This window comes from Spea bombifrons, chromosome 5 (genome assembly GCF_027358695.1).
Source record: "Spea bombifrons isolate aSpeBom1 chromosome 5, aSpeBom1.2.pri, whole genome shotgun sequence".
Lineage (NCBI taxonomy): Eukaryota > Metazoa > Chordata > Amphibia > Anura > Pelobatidae > Spea > Spea bombifrons.
In genome coordinates, this window is record NC_071091.1 from 41,220,381 (window position 1) to 41,235,937 (window position 15,557).

Consider the following 15,557-nt stretch of genomic DNA (forward strand, 5'->3'; position numbering starts at 1 on the left):
CATAGATGCAAAACACAAAGAGAAGATTGATTCTGAAACTTATCACTGGGAAAATGTTCTGCATGGTACATCAGATAAGCTGTTTGTGCCCAACAATGGTAATTTTCTTAAAATGGTGGAGTTGATGGAAGAGTTTGACCCAGTCCTAAAGAAACATCTCAGAAGAGTAACCAGTAAAGAAACCTACATTCACTATCTTGTTAAGACTGTTCAAAACAAAATCATCCAGTTACTGGCAGGGCAAATCAAAGAGACAATTCTGGCAAACCTGAATGCTGCAAAATATTAAAAGAAATTAAATTGTAATTTTGGACTGTACACCTGATATAAGCCATTCTGAACAAATGACTTTAATGGTCCGTTTTGTAACGGCAACAGACTCAGGTGTAAATGTTGGAGAACATTTTTTGGGGTTCATCGATATATAGATGATACAAAAGGATCTGGCATGACAAACATACTTCTTGAGAAGCTGGAAGAAATGGAAGTTAACCTTAAGCATAGGACAGGGATATGACAATGGAGCCAACGTGAAGGGAAAAAACTGTGGTGTACAAACACGAGTGCGGGTGTTAAATCCCAGAGCCTTTTTTTGTCTCTTGCAGTTCCCATTCATTGAACTTGGTAATCAGCGATGCTGCCTCTGCATGTCCCGAAGCTTCAGAGTTCTTTAATGTGATACAAAGTGTGTATGTATTCTTCTCTGCATCTACCTACCGTTGGCAAATCCTCAAACAACATCTTGGACATACACATATTACAGTGGTACCACACGATGGGAGAGTCGCGTGGAAGCAGTAAAGGCTATCCGAAACCAGATTGGGAAAATTTATGATGCCCTAACTGCAGTTATGGAGGATGCTGGTTTAACAGGAGCAGCTCGTGGCAAAACACTGGCAGAAGGGAGATAAATCACAAGGAATATATGCAATTTTAAATTTCTGTGTGGTATAGTGTTGTGGCATGATGTACTCTTCCATGTAAACATCGTAAGCAAAAGACTGCAACGGATTGATGATATTTCTGCGGCAGTTCAACAACTTGACATGACAAAGGCATTTCTACAGACATCGATCAGATGAGGAATATGAAAATGTGTTAAAGTGCACAAAAGATGGCAGAACGGGCTCGCCGCAGAAGAACCCTTATTGATTTATGAGGCAGAGGATGAATGCATCAGCGATCCAAAACAACAGTTGAAAGCTTTTTTTTTTTTTTTTACCAAGTTCTAGACTGTGCTATCCAGTCACTGGGAGAATGTTTTTTTTTACAGCGACACGAACACAGCAATGTCTTTGGGGTTCTCTACAACATTCCAAAGCTCAAAGAAGCAATACTTGAAGACCTACTCCAGCAGTGTAAAGAGTTGGAAATAGTCTTGTGCCATGAGAACATGTGGGATGTTGACTCGACTGATCTCAATGATGAACTGAGAGCAATTTAAAAATAAATCCCTTCAGACTTGTCTCCCAAGGGTGTGCTGGAGTATATCTGCACAAACAATTTGACTGCCCTCTTTCCAAATGCCTTCATTGCACTGCGCATACTGCTAACACTTCCTGTAACAGTTGCTAGTGGAGAGCGAAGCTTCTCAAAGCTGAAGCTAATAAAAACATGCTTGCGCGCCACAATGACGCAAGAAAGGTTGGTGGGCCTGGCAACAATTTCAATTTAACACAAATTAGCCAAAACTATACACCTGAAGGAAGCAGTGTCTATATTTGCAGCCAAGAAGGCACGGAAAGCACCAATTTGAGTTGATTGATATATAGTTGTTTGCAATATTGTTGTGATAGTTAATGTCTGTTAATGAAAAATGCTATTTATTAAAACTATTTAAACTGTTTATATAAATAAAGCTATATTTATTAACAAATAATTGTAGGAGCTATATAGTTGATTGCAATATTGTTGTTATTGTTAACGACAAACTGCTTTGCTATTTAATAAATCTATTTAAACTAAATCTATATAAAAATATGGAGTTTGCAGTTTTACATTGAATATAATGGTATTTCATATAATTTTGCATACAGACAAGGTGCTGTTGCATGTAAATTATCATTTCCTAATTTTATTTTTAACTATTATGATATGACATACTAGATGTAGGACAGTTTTTGCTGCACTTTTTCCCCTGGAGGGGGTGGGGCAGCATTTCACACTTTTCCCCAGGCAGCACAATGTCTTGGGCTGGCCCTGCTCCCCACTGTCTCGTGTTTGTGACAGCCACATTATTTCTAGAGCCTATTTAATAGTGAATGTTATTACAAAGCTCATCTTTAATGAATGATGGTAGCTCAGAATACATGTCTTTTAGGTCCTGTTTAGTGGGTAGTTGCAGATAAGGAGAGGGTTGGGGTGGCACTCATGATGCAAATCTCCCGTCCCCCCACATACCAAAGGTGATCTATTGGATTGAGATCTGTGGAGGCCATTGGAGTACAGTGAACTCATTGTCATGTTCAAGAAACCAGTTTGAGATGATGGTGACATGGTGCATTATCCTGCTGGAAGTAGCCATCAGAAGATGGGTACATTGTGGTCATAATGGAATGGACATGGTCACCAACAATACTCTAGTATTGGCTGTCACGTTTAAATGATGCTTGATTGGTATTAAGGGGCCCAAAGTGTGTCAAGAAAATGTCCCCCACACCATTACTCCACCACCACCACCCTGAACAAAGCAGGATGGATCCATGCTTTGATGTTGTTTAAGATGTCTGACCCTGCGCGAATTGTAGCATCAGTTTCCTGTTCTTGGCTGACATGAGTGGCGCCCTGTGTGGTCTTCTGCTGCTGTAGCTAATTTCGTGTTGTATGTACAGAGATGGTTTCTCATCCATGCTGAATATCACAGGATAAAGGAACAGGTTTAAAATCAAATCAGGTTTAAAGTTCTTTGATGGCCTTGTTTATTAATTAACTGACTTTTACTATAGTTGATAATCTCTCCTGGAGGCTTCCAACGTGGTCATAAGGGCTTTGTAGTAGATACCCTCTCCTGGACAAAGTGGCCAACCAGTGGAGTCCATGCATGTGTGGTATATGGTGCGTCTGCAGGGTGAGACAAAGCATCTCGTATTTCCTGTGTAAAAAAAAAAATAATAATAATAAAAAAAAAAGATTGGAACACCATACATCAATTCAAAAGGCGTTTTACCTGAATTTGAAGCAGGAATATTGTTAATACCTAATTGTACCTTCGTTAGGAGTCGTTTTTATTTTGACTTTTTTCCTTTCCAGAACCCCACAAAAAATTGAGACCGCTAAGTGTGGTGTTAGAATTCGCCGCACATACAGGGTACAACCAAATATTTATTTACCTTTTTAGTGGTAGCGGGTATAGCTGCAGATGCTGTAGCCCTTTCTTGTACTCTGCCTTTCCTTTCAGAAAATCTGTTAGACGAAGCAATTTGGGATCTCTCTCTTGGTCTTACATCTTGGTGAGCCTGCCCATATCTATCAGGGGTACGAATGAAAGGGGGTGCAAGCCATATAAATTTTGGGGTTCCTGTCTCCTTATTTCCTCAGTCAGTGGTCTAGATGGAGCTTCCCTTCTGTGCTCACTTTCCGTCACTTCTCTGTGTACTGCTTGAAGCTTTGACCTTGCATGTCTGTGTGAGTCACTGTCTAGCACGAAAATTATTTTTTTTCCCCTTTTTTCTTCTGTCTTCTATTACTGTATGTCACTTCACCAGTTAAATCCTTGCCTAAAATAGTATAGGTATGTTTTATTATTTCAGGGACTCTTTCACAACGTTCCTCTTTAGAAAGTCTTTCAACCTGTCTTTCTCAATCTAATATAAGTCCTTGTCCCCTTATAAGGGACTTTAAACAGCCCCAAACTATCTCACGAATATTTTGAGTAAATCTCAACCCCAAAGAATATGCTGTAACAATGCCTGTGGACCTGTGCTAATGTGTCAGCTAAAGAAGCCACAGTAACTTTTCCATGAGTCTTTTCATACAAAGTACTATGGAATTCCAATCATTAGCTTCCTGGAGTGTAATAGACAAACCAGGAGGTAGCAAAGCATTAATTAAGGCTTCTTTCTGTGCAGGTGTAGGTCTAGGAAATACCCCATCTAATTAGTGTGTTCTGTCATTAAGCCATAGGGGAATTTCTTTAGTATGTGAGGGAACCTGACCCACAGCTGCCTTACTGTTAGACATAGGAATTCCTCCTGTGTCACATTTGGTCAGGGACTTACCTGCCATCTCCGACATCCGCGAGTATCTTCACCTGGTGGGGACTCCACCGATGTCTTCGTCCGCGGACCACATCTACGAACTGTTACCCTTTATTGCTGCTCAGTGAATAAATCTTTGCTGTTGCACTATATCCTGGTTCTGCATCTGCAATTTTTTCTGGTGTGTCTCTGCACTGTGCTCCAACCCCAACACTCCTTACACATTCCAAGCTCCTCGAATTAGTATCTGCTCTAATGTGGCAGTGACTAGATTCAGTTCTCTTAATAACTGTTCTCTCCCTAGCTGAGGATTAGACACCAGTGGAGGTTATTCCTCCTTCTTAACTGGTGAATATAATTTAGAACGGGGTGTACCCCACCTCTCACTCTGGACATATGGCCCTTCCTAAAATGATCTGACATTCATGGTAGATCAGATTAACAATGGTATGCCGAGCAGAATTAAAATCAATACCCTCAAACTCAAATGTAGAAGTTTGCAAAGCAACTCCAGTTGGTCCTAACAGTTCATCAGTTAAGCAGTATCTAGCTCCTGATCCCCAGGGACCATTCTGTTTTTCAAGTGCTAAAACTTAATCATTTTGTACATCTCTGCCTTGTTGCGATCTGCATAATATATTTAATCGCTGTATATCAGGACTCCGGTAAGAAAATGTGATGGGTTCACACCTTTCCTCCCGTATAATGTCTTAAGAATAGGTTATTCTCCACCCTAAGTGATAAATTACCAAATCTCAATTTTATGCATGTGGATAGGTCTCACATTCAATAAGTGAGCACAATTATAAGAAAGGACCGAGAATTCAATATCGTAATTACTTATTTATTAAAGATCACAAATATTACATAAATCCAAAATTAAGCAATGTGAGTGTAAAATAGAATGCCTATTAAAATTTATATGCATTAAAAGTAAACATACCAGTCATTCTCCGTATGAGGTCTAGCTTCTGTCTCTCGGTCTGCCCCACATTATAAACAAAGATCTGCATATATAGAGATATAAGGTATAATAAATAGACCTGCGTATCGCTACCTCAAAAATGGTACAAACGGTCAGGAAAAAAATCAGAGGAAAATTACCAAGGCCAAGCTGTTGATCGTTTTTACGGAATAGCCAAAACATTCTAATCTTATAACATAAAAACATCTTGGGTAATATATTAGTCCTGCATAGTTAAATCCTTAATCATACGTCTACTGGGGCCTGTAAAATTACTAAAATACTCAAACCAGCCAGTCTGACACCAATAACCATGCCACGTTCAAAGTCACTTAAAACCCCTTTCTTCCCCATTCTGATGCTTCTGAACTTTAGCAAGTTGTCTTGGATTTGCTGCCATGTGATTGGCTGACTAGCTATTTGTGTTAAGCAATTGAATAGGTGTAGCTACTAAAGTAAATTCTAAATATAAAATTATGCCATATCAAATGTAGCCTTCATTTCTCTGTAAAGTTTATATTATGGGTATGTAGTAGCATGATGACACGCCTTGCGTACTATACTACAGGCAAATATCAATTTGTTGGTAAAGGGGAAAAAAAATAATGCAATATTTTTGTTTTCCTCCATAAGGCGTCTACAAGAGGAACAGCTACGTACCTCATCTTTACCGGCAATCCCAAACCCGTTTCCAGAACTTTGTACCCCAGCAAGCTCACCATTTCTTGCATCAGGATCCTTGCCTCAAAACGAACCTTCCGCCAAGAAGAGTGTAAGTGTATGATAGTACAAAGGGGTTTTGTACACAAAAAAAAGTATACATTTTTATATCTTAAACAAATCTCCTGTACAAGGTCACTTATTTTTGGAGGATGGATACTATTCCTTCAGTGGCAGAGTGGCATATAGGGGGGTATAAGGCATGTCTGGGGGCAGAGTGGCAAATAGGCAGTTAAGAGGCATATCTGGGAGACAGTGACATATCTGGGGTCAGAGTAACATATCTGGGGCCAGAGTGGCATATAAGGGGTATAAGGCATATCTGGGGGGCAGATGTGCATAACTGGGAGCTGGTTGGCAAATAAAAGGAAATAAAAACAAAAAATCCGACTTCATATTAAGGTCTGACTATACGACTTAGATCTAGATCCCCTGCACGCAGACAACCTCCGCTGCTGCCCAGCCCTTCCGCTAGGGCTTCCATGACAGACCACCGGCGTGACATGACCTTCCCTGGCGGAAGTGCTTGGTAGCAGCGGAGGTTGTCTATGCAAGTCGTGCAGACTAGAGCCCTGCACGGGACTACTTTTTTAATCCCGCTCCCGCGGATATTAATCCCGCTCCCGCCCGCTCCTGCAATGTGGGTGTTCCGCTCCCGCCACATTTGTGGCCAATCCCGCCCGCTCCTGCCACATTTGTGGCCAATCCCGCCCGCTCCCGCCACATTTGTGGCCAATCATGCCCGCCTCCTTACCTGATTTCCTGCGCAGTCCCGCGCGGCTTCCCTCGAGTTGTTCCTTCACGGCGTCTCTTATCTTGCTCCGCCCAGGAACAAGGCGGAGTCACAGGAAGTGACGTCACATCACGTGACTCCGTTTTGTTTCTGGGCGGAGCAAGCTAGGAGACACTGTAAGCCTTGCGAGACTGCGCGGGATTACCGGGACCCGCAGGTACAGTGCCTGACCGCCCGCAGCCCCAGCAAAACCGCCCGCGCCCGCAAGTTTTTGCCCGCGGGACCCGCCTCCCAGTGCAGTCCTCTAGTGCAGACTATCACCGGGTGCTCCCGCTGGACACCAGGGAGTCTGAAGCACGGGGGGGGACAAGTCTGGGGATGCATTGGTAAGTCTGGAAGTGGGACAGAGTGACATATCAGGGGGCGGGTTAGCAAATAAAAGGAAATAAAAACAAGAAATGCATTTTCTTAATAATAGTTTTTTATTAAATATGAAAAAAAGTGTTTACATGGGAATTAATATTTACTAGTAAAACTTTTTTCTTACATTCAGACTCTTTTTTTTTTCCTTAATATTCAAATTTTGGCGGGATCATCTTATTATCAGGGTTGTCTATATGCAACTATATTAAAAATAAATTTGGAAATGGATAGAGGGTTACAATTCAACAAATCTGTATACGGATCACTGTATGTTATCGTATACCGTATCCAATGGATAAAATAGCAATATAGGAAAATATGACCAATGGATCACAAGTTTGTTTGGCCTCTTGATTGCCTTTCCCCAAACCTAAACAGAGTCTTACATATTCTTTATGACCAATATTGGTAAGATATGTCCTCAGATGTTTGAGGGAGAATAAGAATATCCTAACTAATCTCTAAGAAGGGAGAATTTTATAAATTGAGTACCAACCTGTCATCTTTAAGGTGCTAAGCAATCCTGAGAATTGAATTACCAGCAGATGCTATCTAAGTAATGACACAGTAATGACATAATCTCCCTTCCTAGATCATATCATCCCAGAATATACGTAGAAGTGTGTGGTCTAGAAGTTGGAATACATTTAGCAATGGCAGATAATCTAATTATTCATCCTATGTTATGTTCCAGCTAGTTGCCCTACCCTATGAAATGCAGGAGCAGCTGTTCCTTGGTTTACAAAACAAAAATACCGAGAGTATCATCTTTAATGTATCCATCCAATTAAATTCAGACAGCACTTTATTATGGTGATTATTATGGTGAAGAGTTGAAGATATCCACCAGGGACCTTTTCTTATGGTTGTTTGGATGATATGATTACTTTTGATCCAATATGAATTTTAAATCTGAGTTGATGGAAATATTCTGATTTTGTAATGCGTCATTCATCTCTACTTCCCTTTCTATAGATCTGTGTTAGCCACACGTAAGGTGCTTTCAACCTTGGTAAATAGTGTCTTCAGAGACTTTGATAATTGATAGTGTGGAAGCAGTTAGTTTAACCATGATAGTTGTCACGAACGCACCCTACTCCAAGCATGCGTGTGACCTGGTTCTGGTGGTAAAAGGGTTAAAGTTCACTGTCTGTCTGCCCTAGACTGGAAATAGTGATAAAAATATCCACCCTTAATACCACCCACAATTAACTATAATGATATAACTAATATCAAAATAATGCTGGGACCACCAAGACAATTTATAAATGGGGTGCCTTGGTCCCCCAAGTGAATGTGACTAAAAAATACACCAAAATACTCTAACACAATAATTATGTGATTACAAATTACAATAAAATGGTCTAATCGGGTCACGTGAGTCTTTACCAAGCAGAACGTAATAAAGGAATATTTATTATGAACAAAAAATAGTCACAGTGCATACAAAAAAGATGATAAACAGATTTACACCAAACAGATAAAATTAAAAGGAGAAATTACAGAAAACCTAACTACTCACTGAGTGGTTAAGTAACAGTTTTTCTGTCCGTAGGGCTCTGGCAAGGAAAGATGGCGACTTGCTCAAAATTAGATCTTGGCCCCTAGTACGCACTCTGACCAATTTCCTCTCATTAAATTTATACCTTTTCCAGTTCATCTCGAGTTTCCAAGCCGGCCTAGAGGTGGTATTTCTTGTAAATTATGAAGTCCATAGATATGTCACTACTTATGACTGAATACCACAGACTTCGCAATTTCTACCAAACGGCTTCCGTTGTACTGGCCATGTTTGTATTCTTCTTGTAGGGGGTGCTTTCCCCATTCTAGATATGCACAAAAGGAGGTATGATTATGAATCTATGAGTTATTATTGTGTTGATATGACCCTGGAAGAAATGGTTTTCCTGACTGCTAGTGGTCACTTAGCATATCAAACCAACCACTATCTATGAGGGGATACAGGCATATGGTGAATGACTCAGCTAGTAGACGTAAAGCAGGACCAGACTGGGAATGAAAAGCAGCCCTGGAAACATTTGGAGACCAGCCCCATATAGTTTATCTCGCGGTCGAGCTCTTTTACCCACACGCGCACCCCTTATACATACCCGAGTCTGTCATCTACTCACCCTCTCCCCGGCAGAATGCAGCGGCGGGTTTCCTCTCCCCCTCTGCACGCCCCCTCCACTGCCGGCAGAGGCCAGCAGGAAGGAGGATGTGCTCTCAGGTTGCTATGGAGACGTGTCTCCTTCCTGCTGCTGATAGACGCCGGCAATGAAGGAGTCACGTACTCTCAGTGTGATGTCATTTTGGCGCAAAATTCAAATAATAAAAGCCCCTTTCACTCAGTAATCAGTGCTCAAGTATAAGCTGATTGTTGCCTCTATACCTAAGCGTTCCTGTTCATATCTACCCGTGTACCAGACCTCCTTTTATGAATTTTGACCAGCATACCTTGCAGCCTGCCCCGACCATTTACGTGTGACCTGACTTGGATTTTGGATTCTCGCGATCGCGGCATTTTAGGGGTTAATTCCCGTTTTGTACGTGGCTCTGTTGCTGGTGCCCCCAGCAAAAACGAGCCCCCACAAGCCCTTTTATGACTCCTGTAGGCATGGAAGCAGCAGTCATCAAAGAGGCTCCCCCCTGCAATGGCTGGTCTATAGACCAGCAATTGCGTCCCAGCTGCCAGAGGCAGCTTCAGGGACAGGGGAGAGGGTTCATTGGTCTCCACATGAGTGTGGAGACCAGCCCCAACCCTCCCCTGCTGCCCGATGGCTCCATGAGAGCGACAGTGCAGAGTTAACCCCTTCAATGCCACAATTGTGTACGACACATTCGTGGCATTGCAGGGGTTAACATTTGTCCCCACAAATATCAGTCAATGCTGTGCGCCAATGGAACATCAGCATTGAAAGAGTTAAAAATCTAAAAAATAATAAAAAAAAAAAAACTGACCTGAAAGTCCCAGGGTGCTTCCAAGGGGTCAAATGCTGTGAGTTTAGTAAGTGGGCTGATGATGATCAGATCACTTCTGACCAACTGTTAGTTTTAAAAAAAAATCCTGGCTCCTAACTTTTTTTAGCTGGCGCCTAGATTCACAACAAATTTGTCAAGCCCTGCTTTAGCCTCCAAAGAACCAGCCAAAGCTATGCATATGTGATATCACTGTACTCAGGAGATGTTGCTGAACACATATTGGGGTGGTGTTTGACAGTGACATATACCAGGATCTGTATATTCGTACCTGATTCACAATGTGTATGTAACCCCCCCCCAAAAAAAAATATACTACCAAAAACAGGCAAAGGCTGGTAGTAGAATTAGTGCATGAAAAGAGTTAAAATGTTGGCCACGATCGCCTTCTAAACTTCAATGGTGTACCTGACATGACTCGATAGCGAGGCATTTAGTAACACCGAACGACGTGCTGTGACAGCTCCCCTTGCAGGATGAATACATGTATTGCATTCAACCATGCAAGTCAATGGAGCCCAGCTTTCTAATCACAATGTGGTCAGTTAAATAAATTAACAAAAAAATTAAAATAGTTTAGAAAAAAACAAAAACAGGGGAACCTTCCAGTTCCAAAAATGTAAACAAAAAACAGCAAATAAAAGATGTATATATATATATACATTGACAAATTTGTTTTGAATCTAGGAGCCAGCTAAAAAACTTAGGAGCCAGAATTTTTTTTTAACAAAGTTTTATTTTACCTCGAACCCCTATTTTTTTGTTTTAAATACTTATATTTTCGCTTTTCTTTTTTGCCCCGCTCTCCTCCGACGTGACCTCTCCCCATCACGAGGAACTCTTCTGTGAGCCTGCCCCCTGGAGCCTCAAGTCGTGAAAGGGGCGGGACGAAGAGCCTGGCAAGATAGTCCCTCGCCCTTTCTCTATATTGGTGCTGGCTCCTGCAGGGGAAGCACCACCCTTTTGAGCAAGTCTGTTGCCGGTTCCCCATCACAAAAGCACTGTGTGCGGACCATGCTGCGACCTGGTGCCTGGGATTTGTTGAGCCCTGATATATAAAAATAATATATATATATATATATATATATATATATATATATATATATATATATATATATATATATATATATATATAGCTGCACTTCCCGTAAAGTAAAGACCTAAAGTGGGGGTTGTCGCACCAACTGGTGAAATGCATACATGGACTTACTACCTGGTAGAGATGGTAATGCCAATTTCAGCATGAGAGGGGTTCATTTGATTGTATAGGCATATGGTGCCAAAAGGTAAAGATAAATTGGTCTTTTGAAGCTGGGACTCCAACCAGGGCCCTCTGCAAGGTGTGAAATGTTACAGCGGCGGTGTATTTTTCTCAGTCACAGTTTTTCTTAAATATGAAAAAATAGTTTGCATGAATTAATAAAGAAATAAACTTTTCTTACAAGAATAATGTGATCATTGTTTTGTTCCACTGAATAAAATGGAACTTTTTAATCGAAAAATGTTTGCAATAGCAAATGTTTTGATTCCATTATGTCCAATGTATTTCATTTATTAGGGCCTTTTAACACTTTTGCTTTCTGGCTCGGGTATGTGTAAGGGGTGCGTGTGGGTATAAGAGCTCGACCGCAAGATAAACTATATGGGGCTGGTCTCCAAATGTTTCCAGGGCTGCTTTTAATTCCCAGTCCAGCCCTGCTTTACGTCTACTAGCTGAGTCATTCACCATATGCCTGTATCCCCTCATAGATGGTGGTGGCTATTGATTTTCTGTTTGTATATAACATATGCTGACAAACTGTATAATAGATACCCAAAATGTTAAAATACATGTATTCCTGTTAATTAGATAAAATACTGTTTAACCATTCCACCAATGTGTATTTTTTCTTTAAAATAGCACCAAACTTTATTTAACATTAATTTTGTTTTTTTAAAACATTTTTATTATACGGAAAGGAAAAACATTAGTCAATGGTTAGGATGTCAAACATGAATAATATTCTTGTGTGTTTTACAGAAAGATAAAGAATATGGTTAGTATAGAAATTTGTCAGTTAGGCATTATATCAAACTTTAATTACAGAAAAATGTAATCTTCAGTTTAAGCTCATGTGGCTTATTATCAAAGTTAATACCACATTCAAAGTTATTCTCACTTCTTTATATACATTTGTAACCAAATGACAATAAAAATAAAAAAAAAAATAATAATAATTTTATTAAAGGTGCGGCCTATATTTGAGCCAATGCGGTATATATAAATTATTTTTATGAGCAAGTCCTAAAATTTGCGCTATATCTTCAAACAATTCTCGCATGGAAAGAGTTAAAATACTGGCATGTGAAATGCCCATGCGGTTTCTACTTTAAAAAAAAATGTATGATTTCATGGGGTAAATTTAATTGGTTGGGTTCAACAATGTCCAATTAACACAGGGGGAAGGATGACTACATGCTAATTTCCAATTTGAAAATTGCACATGTCCCAAATGTGGCCTTTTAGCCCCCAAACAACCTGACAAACTCATGCATCACTATACTCAGGAGGGGACAGTGACATATACCAGGAGCTGTAAATTCATACCTAAATTTCAATATGTGTGGGGGGGAAATACACACAAAAAATACTAGCGAAAACTTTGATAACTGGTAGTAGAATAAGTGCATTGAAAAAGTTACTATACTAGCATTTGAAATACCCTGGGATGTCTAGTCTTCAAAAATATATAGTTTCATAGGGTAAATTTTATTGGCCGGCTTTAAAGATACCTGACATAGCACATAGGGCAGAATGACCAGATTGGGGAAAAAATGGTTTTGAAATAGCAAAACTGTACTTGTACTTATTGCCCTATAACGTGCAGAAAAAAAGCATAAAAACATTGGCTATTTCTAAACTCAGGACAAATATTATTATAATTATATTTTATTTATATAGCGCCAACAATTTACACAGCGCTTAATACAGTAAATATATTCAAGGGGTATGACAAGACGAGAATTGACAGACGTTAGGTGGAGAGAGCTGCCCTGCTCGCAAGCTTACAAATAGTAGAATCTATTTAGCAGTTTTTCTCATTAGTTTTTATGGATGAGTAAAAGATTTTTCAAGTAAAAGTCAGAAAGGCCTTTTCTCAATTTTTCGCAATATTTTATATATAACTTGTGTAAATCTGAAAGAAGAAAATTACAACTAAACACGAGCACCGCAGAAATGTTGCAGCCATTGTAGCAAAGAGGATAAAACAACTAGTTATATAACATTGTTTATTATTATTTTTGTTTTATATAGCTCCATCAAATTCCGTAGCACTGTACAATGGGTACACAGGACATAAGTAGTATGTAACATAACAAATTTACTAACAGAGACAACAGGTGAGGAGGGCCCTGCTCAAACGAGCTTACAGTCTAGTCTTGTTTACCTATTTAGTTTTGGGCCTAGGATGACAAATTTGATTAATATGAGCCCATTTTTCAGTTAAGTTACCATGCTCCTATATTTGAGTTTTATATGTTACCGTAGGTATGCTGTTGCTAAAAACATATGGTCACAAACTTCAGAATATTTGCTAAAAATTAGTTGTAATGTCCACACCTTAGCTTGAAGGCTATATGCAATTTTTTACACACAGTATCTTCCATCGCTTCACTAAATCTGGTGGACTCAATATGCTGGGGGCAGGCCAAATCTGGATTTTGAGGGCATATTAACCCCTTCCGTACCGGGACGTACCTGGTACTTCCTGGTTAACTGTCACCGGTAGACCGGGACGTACCAGGTACGTCTCCTCCAAAAAACGCCCCCACATCACCACAATCGCGGTGATCGCGGGGGCGCTGCTGCTGCCGTCTGCCCAGGAGTCCTGGGCAGACAGCACAGCCTGTCTAAGCCCTCCCCCAAGCCTACGATCACTCCCACGGAGTGATTCTCTAGGCAGAAACAGCGATTGCAGAAAAATCTGCAATCGCTGTTTCAGCTGCCACAGGCAGCTTCAGGGAAGGGGTGGGGGTGTTGAATGGGTCCCCACACAAGTGTGGGGGCCTGATCCAACACCCCCCTGCTGCCTGATCGCTCCATGAGAGCATCAGTGCAGCGTTAACCCCTTCAATGCCGCGATCGCGGCATTGAAGGGGTTAATTCCCGTTTTTTAGGGGGTTCTGCTACTGGTGGTCTGCCTGGAAGCCCAGGCAGACCTCCAGCAGCAAAAACGAACCCCCAGAAGTCCTCTGATCAGCCCTGTAGGGCTGATCAGAGAGACTCCTCTCCCACAATCTCCAGTCCACTGGAGATTGTGTCCCAGCTGCCAGAGGCAGCTTCAGGGACAGGGAGACAGGGCTCCACTAATGTGAGACCAGCCCCCCCACCCCCACCCCCCATAGTTAACCCCTACCCCCCCTCTTCCTCAATTAACCCCTTCAATGCTGCGATTGTTTATGACCCCCATCGCAGCATTGCAGGGGTTAATATTAGTCCCCACAAGCTTGTGGGGACTAAATATCAATCAATGCTGTGCTTCAATGGAGCATCAGCATTGAAAGAGTTAAAAAAAAATAAATTAAAAAATAATTTTTTTAAAAAAAATACTAATAAAATAATAAATAAAAAAAATAATAAAAAAATAATAAAAATAATAATAAAAAAAATACCAGCACTGACCTGAAAGTCCAGGGTGCTTCCAGGTCAAATGCTGGGCTGATCAGATCGCTCCTGGCCAATAGGAGTGATCGGATCATTATGGCAGCCCACGGATGACCCTGCTCTACAAAGAGAGAGGGGTCATCTAGGGTAATTATGAAAAAACACAAATTATTAATAAATGAAATAATCATAATTATTACCTGATCACTTGTCGGTGACATTTTAAGTGGCTGATTATTGATCGGTCTCCCTGATTGATGTCAGCGGCCTAAACCTGTCACTTACAAGCAATCTGATAAAAAAAATATTTAAAAAAATGTAAATGCACATGTTCCAGTTTTGCCCTCATAGCTTCCTCAAAAAATGCATGAACCATGCATGTGAGGCCTTGTTGGAACCGGGGGATGTTGGTGAACACAATTTGGTGTTTTTTTCTGCAGTTGCACAAATTCTATACAAAATATAATATAAAATCTAAAGCAACATTGCAACATATGCAAAAAAACCCCAAAAAATATAAAAATACCTCAAAATTTGGCAGCAACTGGCGATAAAATCCCTGTTTGAAAAGTGTCAAAATGACCCTAGTTGTACACCTTGACTTATCTACTTTTCATAAACATATAATTTTGGGGGGATAATCAGTATCTGTGACAACTATTGCAGTTATTAGACTACCATGCCAAATTTGAAAAAAATTACATTTCAAAAACACGATGCATGCCTAGCAATATTTGCCCTATACTGGTCAAAATAGATGAAAATCCTGGCCATGTTGGGTGGTTTCCAAATCAGGACAACTCAATGAATATATTTGGGATAATTTTTTCCCATTGGTTCAATGTGTGTACAATTTGTATGTATACAAAACTGTAAAAAAATGCGTTTTTTTCATTT

General features: G+C 40.3%; 1 protein-coding gene across 3 annotated transcripts in view; it reads left to right on the forward strand.

The window, feature by feature from the left end:
• The window catches only part of GRB10 (growth factor receptor bound protein 10), a 260,061-nt gene that overhangs the window by 139,338 nt on the left and 105,166 nt on the right, over positions 1–15,557 (forward strand). For all 3 annotated transcript variants that reach the window (XM_053468138.1, XM_053468140.1, XM_053468139.1), the window contains exon 5: positions 5,794–5,932. In XM_053468138.1, coding sequence (XP_053324113.1) covers positions 5,794–5,932 — 139 coding nt within the window. The remainder of the gene's footprint in view (positions 1–5,793; positions 5,933–15,557) is intronic.